General features: G+C 27.4%; 1 protein-coding gene across 2 annotated transcripts; it reads left to right on the forward strand.

The window, feature by feature from the left end:
* The first annotated feature begins 10,416 nt into the window (after positions 1–10,416).
* On the forward strand, positions 10,417–14,361 carry LOC114179844 (SUMO-activating enzyme subunit 1A-like). Of its 2 annotated transcripts, XM_028066323.2 has the most exons (11): positions 10,417–10,606; positions 10,693–10,797; positions 10,990–11,041; positions 11,219–11,414; positions 11,529–11,608; positions 11,735–11,851; positions 12,731–12,781; positions 13,385–13,451; positions 13,645–13,748; positions 13,829–13,933; positions 14,004–14,361. In XM_028066323.2, the coding sequence occupies exons 2-11, from the start codon at positions 10,709–10,711 to the stop codon at positions 14,106–14,108; spliced, it is 966 nt and encodes a 321-aa protein (XP_027922124.1). In that variant the 5' UTR covers positions 10,417–10,606; positions 10,693–10,708; the 3' UTR covers positions 14,109–14,361. The 2 variants fall into 2 exon arrangements, with proteins under 2 accessions (XP_027922124.1, XP_085527741.1); XM_085671615.1 differs by lacking the exon at positions 10,417–10,606 and having other exon boundaries at positions 10,664–10,797.
* Positions 14,362–15,855: the final 1,494 nt, after the last annotated feature.

The following is a 15,855-nucleotide window of genomic DNA, read 5'->3' on the forward strand; positions in this document are numbered from 1 at the left end:
TTATTATCATAAAATACATTTAAAATGTTAAATAAATTTAACAAAATTTGGTAAAAATGACTAAATTCACGTATTTCTAAAAATGAATGACTAAATTGATATAAAGTTTCGAAAAGAAACTAATTCCAAAATTCACTAAAACTTAACGGACCAAATATATATATATATGTACCTTATTTATACTTCATGTGAAACTTCCAACTTACATCATCAATTTTATATCAATAAAATTACTTTTCCATCTTCTACATTTTAAAACGGACATTTGTATTCAATGAGTGTTGTTTTAAATGGCTTCGCTAATGGTCAAGTTTCTTTAAATGGGTGAAGTCAGGTATCCAATGTGATATTATTGGGAACTTTTATTTATACGTGTGTGTGTTTCTGTGTTTTAATGGATTTTATGAACTTCACATAGTCAGTCCTTAATTTGGCAAAAGAAAAAGGTGAAATAGAATTTGTTTTAATTGTGAGAGAGAAATTTTAGTTCGGGTAAACGCAAAGGGTTTCGGGTTAGGTTTATGTATCATAATTTTTCTGATAAAATATAAAAAAATAAATAGGTTATTAAACATGACAAATGAATTGAACAACTGAATAATAAAGAATAAATAAATAAAACATTTACATCTTGTAATATGGAATAAAAAAAATGGATAAAAACATTCCGACAGGGAAAATAATTTTAAAAAAGTTTGTTAAATTGATTTTACATTTTTTTTCTTCATTTTTTTATTTTGTTTCAGTACAATATTTTTATTTTCTTTTACCTATTTCATGTATTAGTTTATTTATATATACTTTAGTTTTTCTCCTCTTTATCAAAGTGTGTAAATATCACTGGAATTGAAGATTCTAAAGGTTGTTTAACTAACATTTACCACACTTTCCAAAAATAGTTGAGGAAAGTGATGATAAAAGCTACCATATCTAGATTTACGAATTATTATTATTTTTTAGGTTTAATTACCCTTTTGTCCCTCTATTTGTCATGAAATTTCATTTTGGTCCTCACGTTTTTCGTTGTCTCAATTTGGTCCTTATTTTCTTAAAAATGACTCAATTTGGTCCCTATATTTGTTTTTAGTTTCAATTTAGTCACAAATTTTGTAAAAGTGAAGCAATATTGTCCTTCCTCGAATTGACACTAAATTTACTTTTTTATAAATTTTATGGTGATATTCTTACAAATTTTGATTTTTAATCTTTACCAAGTTTGTATAATATGATACACTTGATGCCTTTATATATGATGACAAAATTGTTAATTTTTGAAATTAAGTTTGGGATTTAACTTTGTTTAATAATAAAACTAAAAAAAATTATTTAAAAATATTTCTATAAATATTTAATAAAAATGTCAATTTTATTAAAAATATCATCATAAGTTGTATACAAAGATTAAATTGAGTCTCAATCTAAGGAGGAACAATATTACTTCACTTTTACAAAAATTGGGACTAAATTGAAACTAAAAACAAATATAGGGACCAAATTGAGTCACTTTGACACGTGGCAAAATTGTGAACTGACACGTGTCAAAAAGAAAAAAAAATTCAAAAAAAAAATTAAAAATTCAAAAAAAAATTCAAAAAATATTAAAAAAATTCAAAAAAACCAGAAATTGACACGTGGCATTGACTTTAACACCGTCTGGTCAAAGTTAACGGTGAGGACCAAATTGAGTCATTTTTAAGAAAATGAAGACCAAATTGAGACAACAAAAAATGTGAGGACCAAAATGAAATTTCATGACAAATAGAGGGACCAAAAGGATAATTAAACCTATTTTTTAATTTATAAGCTAAAATATCCCACAAAACACGTTTTTAACTACCAGATCGCAGTAATAAATTTATTTCAGTAACTCAGTAAAGGAAGAACAGTTAAGGTACTTTTTACTTACATATATTTATACTAGTTTTGGAGAATTCGGTGAAGACAACTGGTGAGTAGATAACCCAACTTCCTTTTCTTTTATGTATAAAAAAAAATGATAATACTCATCGAATTAAAAACCAAATATATTTTTCTTCATCACATTTTGAGTTTTAAATTAAGTCAACATCAATTTAGTTATACAATTCGCATAAATAAAATAAGTTTGATGATACAATTGTCCCATCATCATAAATTTGAAATATTATTTTTAAAAGATGTTTCAGAAGATGAAAAGAGAAAAATATAAGATAGAAACCGATGTTTCGAGTTCAAATTCAATGATAGAATCATTGTTAATCATTGTACTATTTATTTTAGAATATCAGTTACGTCACGATTTTATTTTTAAAAAGAATCTTAAATGATAAAAGAATAAATGAGTATTTAAACCGTCTTAGATACCAAACTTTTAAGTGATGATAACGCAGTATGATGATATCTAAATTATTTTTAAACACTTTACATTTAATATTAAAACGAAAATCATCTAAAATATATTATTTTCTTTTATTATCTAACTTTATTATCCTAGTGTTTTTGTTTAAATTGAAAAGACAACGAAAAAGGTAATATTATTTGAAATTAAAAAAAAATTAAACATATTTATTTATTGTTAATATATATTTTTCATTTTAATAAAAATGATTAAATTTATTATAGTAAATAAATATACAAATAATAATAACATAATACTTTATATTTATTGGCTATGCACACAGATTTATCACATAAATAAACATATGTTAGCAAAAGAAATTATGTATTAATATTTTTTTAATATTTCTAACATAATTACATTTCATGTAATCTTTTAAAGTTTATTATTTTTAATTGTATTTTTCAATCATTGCGTACCTCTTGTTTGTAAAATGTTTTATATTTTTCGCTTCATAACTTTTCTTGAATAAACATTTTAAATACCAATATAAATTATTATAAGGAAAATTAAAAATAAATCTTTTGAAAATAATGTTGTATAATAAAATAAATAAAATGTTTGGTACAAAAGAAAATGGCATAACTTATCTGAACAAGAGTTATTTTCTGGAGTACGGTGTACTCTATAATGCATTAAATATTTTTAATTGTTATCATTAATTATTTAAATTTTAAAATTATTTATTTAAATTAAAGTATTAGTGAAATGCACAAATATTTCTTAAATAATTTTATACAAAAAATACTTATTAATTATTACTAAACATATATTTTTCTTGGTTTAATACGAGAAAAAAATAAAGAACGAGTGTGCTTTAATAAAATCGTTAATTATGTATATTGCTGATGTAATTTATTCACTTAATTCTTAATTAATCATATTAACCTTTGAAAGTGGATGTGTTTATCTTGAAACGATGACGTTTTAAATCAACTATATTATTTTGGTCTCATATAATAGAGATTCAAACCATCTAAGAATTTTAAAACTTAAAACTTGGTTTTGGCATTAATGATGAGATTTTTTTAAAAATTAATTAGGAAATATAAATATCATTACGAATTCAACCAATCTCTAAGAAATTTTTACATCTCTTTCGATCAAAAACCTTAAAACATTATATTTATGATTTTTTTATACATATTTTTCTCTTATTTTATCTTTCATTTGTACCTAACGTGAAACATTAAATTTATATTTATACTTGAATTTTAATATTAAAAAATAGTGTTTTACATGGTTCCTAATATTATATATATATATATATATATATATATATATATATATATTAAAATTAAGATTTATTCATATCATAATAGTTAAAATTAATAGTTGTGGAGAATGAATATAGCAAAGTTGACAAGATTAAAATAAGATTCATTTTAAAAAAATTAAGATATTTTTTTTATCTCTAAATTTTGATATAAAATTTAAATTTGTTATAATTTTAAATTTTTATATAATTTAGCCTTAATCTTAAAAAATAATAAGTACAATTTTTCTAATTCAATTCCAATAAATTATTTTAATTTGTGAAATAGTATTTTAGACGATTATTTAAAAGACATGTTACGGTCAACATGCTAACCTATGATACTATTTATTACGTAAAATATTTAACATTTAAAAAAATTGTATTCATTTAAATACTTTTAAAGTTTGATGATTAAAACATATTAAAAATTAAAATACCGACAAAATTTAGTCTTATATTTAAATTTAGACCTACGAGATTATTTATAAAAAAAATGAAAAAAAATTAACCTTAAAAAGAATAAATAATAGGATAATAATATTTTGATTATTTTTTTATTTGTTTTTAATTTATCATTCTAATGATTTATTTTGATTATTATTAATAATATAATATAATAATTTAAAAACAATTAAAATAATAAATTAAAAATAGATAAAAATAACGTTAAAATATCATTACACTAAACAATAATGATAAAAGAGAAAAAAAAAATTATATTTAAAACTTGCAACAACCAATGAGTCAGTGTGGCAGATATGGCCTGTAATTGGCAGATTTTGTAAAACTGAAGTTGCAGGTTGTGCAAAGAAGAAAATAAAATATAGGATTTGAGAGTTATGATGAATCTCTTCCATCTTATCTAGTTACTTCGTTATTGCCATTGACTAAACAGTAGTACTGTAGTAGTAGTAAGGATTTTGTGTCTATCTCTTTCTTTTCTCTCTGTGTCTATCAATTATTGGCCACGTGTACCCTTTCACACCCATCGTTTTTTCACACAAAAACAAACTATTTTATTCACCACAAATCTTAAAACTGCGACGGATCAAAGTAAATGTCAATAAATTACACGACCAGACTGCAAATTATAAATTATATAATTTTATTATAATTTTAATTACTTTTTAATCTTCAATGTTATTCGTAGAAGTCAATAATAAGTATGGAAGAAACACGTAAGTGGGGGTAAAGAGTCTTACGTAAAAAGATTCTTTCTATTGAAAGTTTTTCGTTTTTCGTTTTTCTTCACAGTGATTTAAGGTTCGAATTTTAAATGAAAAAATTATCTCATTAAATAGATATAAAAAGAATTAGCCGTATGTATAAGAAACTCACAAACTGTTTTTCAAAGTTTTGGATTGAAAAATATATTTTATTTTGTTATATACAATACTCATAAATAATTGGTGTTAGAAGTTTATGTATTCCTCTTTACAAGACTCGAACAAAAAAGGACTTTATTTAATTTGTTTTAGAAAAACAAATATTATTGTAAGTAAGTGACAATTATTCCCATATAAAGTTATTCAGTAGGAGTGGTCTAAATGCATACCTTACATAGCTGATGTGATATAAAATCAACAAATGATATATGTACAACCAAAATGGATGGATGGAGTATGATTAGATGCAAGAGGTGAATTATAAAAAAATTAATCTTTATTTAATAAATACATAAGTATTATATACATTTATATTTATATTTTTTTAAAAATTCTGAAATATATAATCAATGATATCTATATGAAAAAGATCAGTCAAAATAATTTTTGAAAATCAATCAAAAAATCAATGAGGTGATGCTTGAGTTGTTACGTTCTTAATTAAAAAAAAAAAATTGCAGCTATAACTTTTTTACCCGGTATTTAGCGCTCTATCAAACAAGGTACAACGTCAGAGGTAAAATTCTAACAAAGATAACCAGATTTACATTAATTTTTCAAAATTTATGATATATATGAGACTAAAAAATTAGAGAATCAACTTGAATTATTATGACGAAAATATAGAACAAATAACTAATTATATTTGTATATTATAATTCTTTTTAAGGAACATGATGAAGTGATAATTATTAGTGTATAAACTTGTGTAAGTAATGAAGGGTGGAATAAACTTTTAATACATAGTAATATTATGGTAAATTATAATGTAAATGTTTATTGCTCCTCCTAATCTTTCATCATCTAATTTTGTAGTAATTTACGATAATATTATTTTGACTATGAAATAGGCTATACCGGAAGGTAAATACCTATAAGGTAATGGTTAATCATGACGACTAATAGTTTGCATAAATATTACGATTATTGAAATTTTCAATTTAGATTTGGAATTATTTTAATCATTTTACTTATTTTCAATTTAAATTGTTGTAAAATGCATTTAATAATTATTGTCAAACGCAAAATACTGTGGATGTTAGTTTCAAACGCTAATAAAATAACTAAAGGATTTAAGTTTAAATGTTAAAAATAAAATAAAAGTAAAAAAAGTACATTTTAACTTACAAATTTACGAAACAGATTATAATTGTTCACTAGAAGACAATTTCTACAGCTACCAACAACAGAGTATATATATATATATATATATATATATATATATATATATATATATATATATATATATATATATATATATATATATATATATATATATATATATATATATATATATATATATAAAAGGCTATAAGCCAAAAGTAAATAAAATCACGTGACACGTCCTTAACCATTAATGATGGCATAATAGTATATACCAAATGATACAAAAGATTTGAACTTTAAAAGTATTATTCAAACAATATTTAAAAAATAAAATGAATTTGATATAATCATCTGCTGTAAGATTAATATTAACAACTAGCCTATTGAAGAAGTTGCTGCTCGTTGACAAAATGAAGATTTGAGTGGTCCATGATGCTTCCCTGAATCCCAATTGCTCATATTCATTATCAATTAATATTCTTTTGATGCTGTTAAAGATGTTTATAAGTCATATAATTGTTGAGTTTATTTTATTTATTTATTTTTTTAATTTCACATAACATATACGAAGCCGGTGCAAGGTCTTAATCTTTCAGATAAAACACAAATAAAGTTTTTTATTATAGTTCTCATTTGTATCAGGTGAAAATGATTTTTTGTTGATGAAAAATAGTTTATAAGTGATTAATATATGTTTTAAGAACAAAATATAGTGTTTTTATAAGTTAAAAAAATAAAATCACTGCTTTTGAATCTTCAAGAATCAAAATAATCCAAAGTTTGCTTCTAAAGGAGCATGTTTTAGGTTTTGTCGTATTAGTCAACTTCTTTGCCTCAGTGATAGATTACTGTACTCTGGTTGTAATTTATAATTAATTAAACTTTAACCTATCTATCATAATTATCTTATATGAACAAATATCAATACCAATATATATCTTCCTTAATAACACTAAAAAAATATAGAAGTTACAATAATCAATTAACATGAAGTTTTACATTGATGAAAATACCCAAGTATGTTAAATTGTTACTTTTAACATTAAATTGTAAGTGGTGCTTAAAGATTATTTTATATAGAATAAATATTAAATGAAAATTAGCATAATTTACAGCATAAACATATAATTGACACGAGTGAGGATGAAGAGATGGAATACTTTTTTTCTTCTTCTGTTTGTATCCAATCTAAATTTAACCATTTATGTTAATTCGAATATAATATATAAATATGACATTACGAATTACCAACAATATATTTTTGTCTCATAAGACATGAAAAACTTAACTACCCACAAATAATAAGTTTTATGAAATTGAAATAAACGTTTAAATTTATAAAGATTAAGTCACATTTCAAAATTTTTGTTAAATTTACATAAAGATAAAATATTAACAAGACATGAGTATGATAATATAAAATATTAATATTATTTTTAACTCAAAATTTTAAGATAATTAATTTATAAATCTTGATTATATAGTGTTCTAATTTTTTTACTTGTAGTCAATATGAAATTTTTATTTACACTTAAATTTTTAACTAAATTTATAAGATCAAATCATTATTTAAAAAAATAAAAAAAATTCAACTTATAGCATGTGAGAATATTGTAAGTAACATGATAAGACATTACAACCACGTCATTAAAAGTGTTCAGTACTAAGATAACATTTTTTAAAACACGTAATATTTTGTTAACTTGGATTATGAGGAATTCGTAAAAGTCAAATTCTTTGAAATTAAAGTCAAAGTTAACAATTGTAGACAGATAGACACATTTTCTGCTATCGTTCTTTATACTTTAATAAATGATATTATGTCATGATATTCACTAATCACAAAATCTTGATTTCATCTTTTGAAGGTTTATAATAATAATAATGATCCAAAATCAATACTATTCATAATTTTAACAATAAAAGGAAGTCAACTTTAAATATCTCTTTTACTTGAATATGAAGATGAAGTTTAAATGAAACGTATAAATGAAATCTTATTAAGGGAAACTATAGTTTTATGACTTAAACCATTTCAGCATTTGGAGTTTATGGATAAGAAAAACCGTGTGAAGTTTAAAATTATCGTTTTAATGAACTCAATCAATTGTAATCTGTTGAGGAAAAAACCACAATTAAAAATATATAAAATCTTTATAAAAAATATATGACTATTCAACTAAAAAATGTTAATTATTTAATTTTGATTTCTTTCCTTGAAATATATATTTTTGAAAATTATATTATTTTAATAGAAATCTGTACCTCGAATGTGACATTGATCTTTCCAACAAAAAAGTACGAGAACGTAATACTCCACCACAATAATCTTTGTAATAAAATTTCAATCTAAATAAAGAAAAAAGAGGTGGTTGATAATATCAGCAAATTTTCATTTTTGCATGACATCATAATATTTTTTTTCTTTAAACATAATAAAAGAAAAATGGATTTACTTAATGTTGATATAATAAAAAGAAAAAGAAGTATATATTTTTGAGGAGAGTTTGAAGTAGTTGTCGATTTGATTAACTGAAAAGCTTGGTAAGTTAGTTAATTAAATTCAATAAAAGCTTGTGTCGTGACGCAGTTTAATCCAAGTGAATGTGAGTGAGGTAGAATAGACGTTACTCTTTTAAGATATTTGAATATTTGAGCCTCACATTTAAAAAAGTTGGGTGAAGTTAATTAGTGTGGCTAATCTTTTCCCTTGCACTTGGGGCACGTTTCAATTCTCAACACGCACATTATTATTATTATTATTATTACGTTGCAGTTCCACTAACGCGACCCTTCTGTTTCCCCAGAAATAGAAAGATAAAGAAACCCTTTGAAATTCGTTTTTGAAATTAGTAACATGAAGAGCAAAAGTGCATGGATTGGATTCATATATATGCTCCCAGAATGAGAAGCAGAAGCAGAGGCATAGCCATGGGTAGTTAAAGCAAGAGCAAGTTTATTGAATAGGTAGGGTTTGGTGGTGCGTAGGGGAAATTGAAGTACACATAGTTTTAAGCACGACACACTTAAAATAATGTGTTACCATTCATGACCCATAATGCGATTCTAATGGGTGTGTGGACCAGAGTAGAACTTTCCAACCACGATATTCTCCCTGATACAGGTTCCTCTTTGATTTCAAATTTTCTGTTATTATTTTGTTAGAATATGATGAAAGCAGAAAAGTAAGAAAATGTTGCTACTGTTATTGTATCAGGACTGAAGTGGATAGTGTGTGGTGGAGGAGAGGATGCAGAGAGGAAGCACGTTGTTTCAAGGAATAAGAAAATAAAAGCGATTGGTTCTCTGTTTTGTAGGCAAGTTTACCCCTGAATGGTTTTTTTTGTGTGTGTGAATTTGGTGGAGGCAGTGTAATGTTTAGGGATGTTGACAAAGAAGAAGTGGTATGTATGGCTAGTCTAGAAGAGTGTAGTAGAGCTTGGACAAATAGTTGCACTACCTAAACTTGGACCACCTTGAACTCCACACATTTAAAACCATGCTCCCACTTTGTTTGTCAAAATAAAACAAAAAGGTTGCTTATAGTTTTTTGGGGTGAGGGAGATTGGAGAGGAATCATCTTCTTTGCTCAAGAAGCCGTGCTCTCCCAAACAAAATGGATAAAGACACGACACATTTTAAATTATTACACACCAGCCCATATTTCAATTTTCAACTTCACACCTACACTACACTACACATTTCTAGGTCGACAAAAACACTGTCTCCATCTCTTGTCCTCCTTCTTTGTATTTTTCTATCACGATATTTTTTGAAAGTCTCCATCAATTAAAAATAAGATAATTTTATTATATATAAAATGAGTGCAAATTTTATCTTATAAATGTATCGAATGATCACAGCTTAAAACTTTTATTATTATCCATACTCATTTGTTTTAATCAAATTTATAATATATATGTAATTTGTAAAATTATACTTCGGCTTTTGTGTTCTGTTATATGTACCTTTCTTTTTCCTATTGTATGCATTTTGTTTTAATTTGATTTGTGCTTTGAAGTTGCAATTCTGATAATACAATTCATTGTGTGAGTTATTCTAAATTATCTATCATGTTGTTGTTTTTTAATATATAAAATATTTCTTTGTGTACATTAATTAAGATGCGTGAGTATTGAAGGAAACTATATATAATTAGCTCTAATTACGAGAAGATTTATAAAAATAGTAATCTTTGTTCATGTTCCGTCTGGTAACCAAATGATTTACAATTAAGGTTTCCGTCTTGGACCTATTATTGCCCAAATTAGCATGGATCCAAAGTGACGAAGCTCATTTACGTTATTGGGCCTTACATTTTTGTTGATCTTGGGTTCCAGCTGTTTGGCCCTTTTCTTATTGGTGCAGTTGAGCCCCAAAAAATTACACTCACCATCACCCATTATTCTCTTCCGTGAACTACCGAGAGCTTGAAGCGAGAAACGGAATTTTGCCTTTGAGGGAGGGGATTCAGCGACAGTGGGTGTTTGTCATTGTTTGTACTTTGTTTCTTATTATTTGCGAATTTGAAAGTTGAAAGTGAAGGTTTCGATGACGTCGTGCAGCAGGTTGCGGCTCGGAATGGAGGGCGACGGCGAGGAGTTGACGGCGCAGGAGACTGCTTTGTATGACCGCCAAATTAGGGTTTGGGGAGCCGATGCTCAAAGAAGGTTCCTTCTTCTTCTTCTTTTACTTTTGAAATTCTTAATTCTCTTATGCTCGGTTTATTCTGTTACTTTGTTCTCATAACCTAATTACATTCTGCTATTTTTATTTTTCATTGTATCTAATTTAAAAATTTAAATAAATTCTCCATGCAGCATTTTAATTATAGTTTCTGTTTGTTATTCTGGTTTACCTAGATTAAGCAAAGCTCATGTCTTGGTCTATGGAATGAAAGGAACTGTAGCTGAGGTAAATCCACCACTTTATATTTTTGGTTTCTCTAATTTGACTTTGACACACAAAACATAAAATGACTAAAATAGGATGTTGGGTTTGGTTACCGGTTCTTGTTGTTGCACTTTCTTTTGCATCCTTCTCATGTTTTTGTCATATTGTATGGTGTTTGAGTTTACTTTTGTTGGTCAGTTTTGCAAGAATATTGTTCTTGCTGGAGTGGGTAGTCTGACTTTAGTAGATGATCGGGTTGCCACTGAGGAGGCACTTTCCTCAAATTTTCTCATCCCTCCTGTCGAGGATGTGTATGGTGGAAAGACCCTTGCCGAGCTTTGTTGTAACTCTCTTAAAGATTTCAATCCTATGGTTCGTGTTTCAGTTGACAAAGGTTTTTGTTTCAAACCTGTCCCTTATTAGTTTGGTTTCTGCTTTTGCATCGCTTTCCCGTGGCTTATGACATTATCTTGTGTTTGTACTTTTATGTTGTTCCTCTTGGCTTCAGGGGATTTGTCAAGCTTTGGTGTTGAATTCTTCAGCAAGTTCGATGTTGTGGTCGTCAGTTGTTGCTCACTTTCAGCCAAAGTAGTTTGGAATATTTTTTACTTCTGATGGTGTACATAGTTACTGTACATAAAATTACTTTACACATTACCCATACTGTAGAGTTCCTTTTAACATTCTTGTTTGCCTTTTTTTCTTTTGCTGTAGAAACTGGCTAATGACAAATGCAGAAAGCTATCAAAACGTGTAGCATTTTATGCTGTTGACTGTAGGGATTCTTGTGGTGAAGTTTTTGTTGATTTGCAGGATTATAAATATTCAAAGGTACGCTTCACTTCTGTGGAACTTATTTGTCACAATTATTGGATTTCACGACTAGATATTTTTTCTTTGATTGTGTCAAGTCAATTTGTGTGATTTTTATATGACGATGGTTTGTAAAGAACTCAATTTGTACTATATTTGTGATTACAATGAATAAAAGGTCGTCATTTTTGGTATGACTTTTTTTTTTCTTGCTATGAGTGGTAGAAGCTGCAAGGGAAGTATAAGTACAAGTTTCACAAAAACAGAAAAATTAGTGAACGTGTAAGTTGGGATAGATGACACTTAAATTCCTTTATTCACAGTTCCCATGATTGTGGATTGTATATCTTACTATTTGATAATTAGACTCATTAAGAAGTTTCAAAATCATTTTTGTTTTTTTGTTATGCTCATGATTATTAAACTTGTGTGTTAACCCGTAGACTTGGGACTGGTTTACGTCTCCACGAAGATGCAGCTGATTAGCTTGGTTGCAAACGTTTTTTAGCAAGCTCAATTGAACTTGCACAATCCTGGGAGCTTGTTGTGGTAAAAACCTTTTTCCCAAAATTATGGTTTTTGGTGATGTCTGGCAGCATTGATGTCAATCAGGCATTGTGAACGCAGGGTGTAAGAGAAGAGTTTCTGTCCCTGCTTTTGTTGTTGCAGGTGCTCTTTGTCATCTGTTCTGAGTAACTCTTACGAGTTTTCAGTTCAACTTTATGGATCTTTCCTAAGTTTACATAGAGTGTTGAGTTTAACAACCTTGCTTATGTTTTGTGACAAGAAATAAATTGTTTGTGATTGCAACTAGTAAATTATAAGCATTAGATGATCCCGGAGTGCTTTCTAAAGCTGCATCTATTTTCTTTTTAACGCTCTATTTTAATTTGGCAGAAAAAACAGGATGAAACCGTTGAATGCGATTTGAAATATCCTTCTTTTGAGGTATGCCAGTCTTAATTTGTTATAGTTGCAATACTACTTTGTATTTCTTTTCAATATGAGATGAAATCCTTTAATGTTTCCCAAAATAGTATGTGTTGCAATTCCTAAGACCTTCAAAACTTGTACCTACATTTATCTATTTTATCATCTGCATAAAGAAATGAAAATAACAGTTGAAATAACATGTTTATTTTGACCCGAAGGGTAGTTGATGCAACCGGTAATCATTATAGGAGGCCATACTATTAATTTGCATCAGATACCCCCATGGTATGACTTGAAATGCATACTTTTAAATTCAGCGATCCTAGTATCATAATCTAGAAGTCAGGAAAGAGAAGTATTCTCTTTTCTATCATGTACTTTAGGTCTGCCATGCTTCCCATATGATTTCTTTGCTGAAATTAAGATTTCAGAGTTGTGTTGATTTTGTAAAATAAAAGTGGGCCTGTAAAACAATATGAAATGGCAGATGTGGGATTAGTGTTATTGTGCTTGTGATTTTGTCTTGGTTGTCTATGTCTTTAATAGTTTACTGGAGTGACCATCCTTTTGTATTTGAGAGCTATTTTCGTGAGTGTGCCTATTTCTTTTTTCCTGCAGGATGCATTGTCAGTACCTTGGAGGTCACTTCCCAAGAGAATGTCAAAGCTATACTTTGCAATGAGAGGTACGGTAAACTGTGCTGCTCTTTTTGTAAGTAAAACACAAGAAAATGAAGGGATTCTAATCAATTGGAAATTGTTTTCATTCTGAAGTAAACAATTAATACATATCTATTTTTGTTCTCTTCCTTTGAATTTTATGATCAGTCTGGTCTATAGAGAGATTTGCAGTCAGTAACGTTTTGCTGTCCATTGCAGTAATTGAAAAGTTTGAAGAGTCCGAAGGACGTAGTGCTGGGGAAGTTTCAATTGCAGATCTTTCTGCTGTTCTCAAGCTGAAAAAGGACCTATGCACCGCACAAGTATGCTTCCTGAAAATTGTTATTTTTAGTGGTATTACAAAAGTCCTCTTTATATCTGATATTTATGTTTTTGTTGACAGTCTCTCAATGAATCTCATGTGCCTGACACTCTTTTAGAAAGATTGGTGACAAATGCAACAGAATTTCCTCCTGTTTGTGCTCTTATAGGGGGAATTCTTGGACAGGTACTAGTTTTCATTGCGTTGTAAAAATGTTTGTGATATTTAACTGACAAGGTTGACTTTAACGTCTCAGGAGGTTATCAAAGCAATTTCTGGAAAAGGAGATCCCCTAAAGAATTTTTTCTTTTTTGATGTTTTCGATGGGAAGGGCATTATAGAAGACATATCTGCGAATTGATTAATGGATGAATTTTCGGTAATCTAAATCTGGGATGTAAGATTTTGCCAAAACAGCACAGAAAACGTAGTAAAATTCTAAGATCTCTGAGAAGAAACTGACCCTTCTTATTAACTGCTCGTATAGTTTCTTAGTTGGTAATTATTTATCTAGACTAATGACAGCTACAGTTAGGATCTTCTAGTCACTTTGGACCGTGGATTGTATTTCATCATCGAATGGCTTTTGAAGTTATGAAGCCTTATTTTCCTTATGTTTATTTTCCTTATGTTTATGAAGCCATATTTTCCTTATGCAGTTAGGATCTTACTTTTTTTTTGTTATTTATTTGTAATTCTGATGCTGGAATTATTTATTAGCAATAAATTTACACACAGATATCTATGTATGTACATGCTTTTTGTTTTACAAATTTTAAGCATGTGTCATGAATTGATTTTTGTTTGTAGTTTATAAATTTAACTTAACCTATGTATTCCTGAAAATTATTATAAATTAGTTTCCCCCCGTTAATTTCTGTTGAATAATACTGTTTTTATGGCCATTGTTTTGATCTCTATTTAGTGTTTGCCAACTTATCAGAAAACCTTTGTACAACCTTCCCCACAATCTTAATTTTATTTTCAATCCCAGCTTTCTTTTTATGTTAATCCTCCATTTGTTTGATCATTAAACAAATTATTTAATAGAAAAACTTGTATTCTGTCAAAAGTAATATTTGCCAAAGTTTTACACACCCCGTATTCATGCTTTTCTTCATGGCTCGGTTATCTATATCTATAATAATATAAAATATATTTTTTAGTTACTATATATGAATTGTTGTGTGTAGTGTGTGTGAATAATATACTTAACTTTCACCTAAAACGACAAAAAAAACTTGGTTATGAATAAGTGTTAAGTTTATAGTGGCTATAAGGTTTATTCTGGAATATGAAAGATTGGCCAGTTATTTCTAAGATTGATTTTTATAACGTTAAAAATAATGTTTAGTTGGCAAGAATCATGCTCTTAAGCCATAATTGTTTGTTCTTATTGAAATACATGAACCATTTTTATATAGAAAAGAACAATAAAATGTTTGTTTAGGGCACGCGGGTTGTCTATTAAAGTTGATATAGACTTAGATTGATTGACATGAGTTGAATAGCAGCCACAAAATTCAATTGTTTTGCATTGTGATATGTGATATTAGATTCGCTACCCAAACCAAGATTTATCAACAATAAACCTCTACTCTTACGTTTTCAAACTTTCATTTTCAACAAAGATGGTGTTGTGTTTTGTGTTGTGTGTGGAAGAAGATAACAATTACTCTAATAAAATATTTATGATATTTATAAAACTCTATCTATGATAAAGTGTTGAAAATACTACTTTTAGTGAAATGCGTTGAACAAATTTATAAGGATGCATTTATTTCCAAAGGTAATCAATTGAATAAAGATGAGACAGTGCTAAAGAGAAAATTGAAGAACTTTTGAAAAATGTGAACAATTCCAACATATGATTCATTTGAGAGTATAATTGTTACTTACACGATTTCTATGTACATTTGGATCCTATGCTATGTAGTCAAAGCTTTTTGTTTCTTACAAGGCTGCTTTAGCCATAAAACAAATTTTGCTGAACACTCAATTTTTTTTGTATAGTGGGTCAGTGTGGATTTAAGTCAATTTTTTTTTGTCTTTAAGAATTTTTTATGTTAATTTGATTTATGTGTTATTGATATTTATTTTTTTAATAA

The sequence above is a fragment of the Vigna unguiculata genome, chromosome 3, assembly GCF_037176805.1.
Source record: "Vigna unguiculata cultivar grain cowpea cultivar isolate G323 ecotype 2 chromosome 3, ASM3717680v1, whole genome shotgun sequence".
NCBI classification, from domain to species: Eukaryota; Viridiplantae; Streptophyta; class Magnoliopsida; order Fabales; family Fabaceae; genus Vigna; species Vigna unguiculata.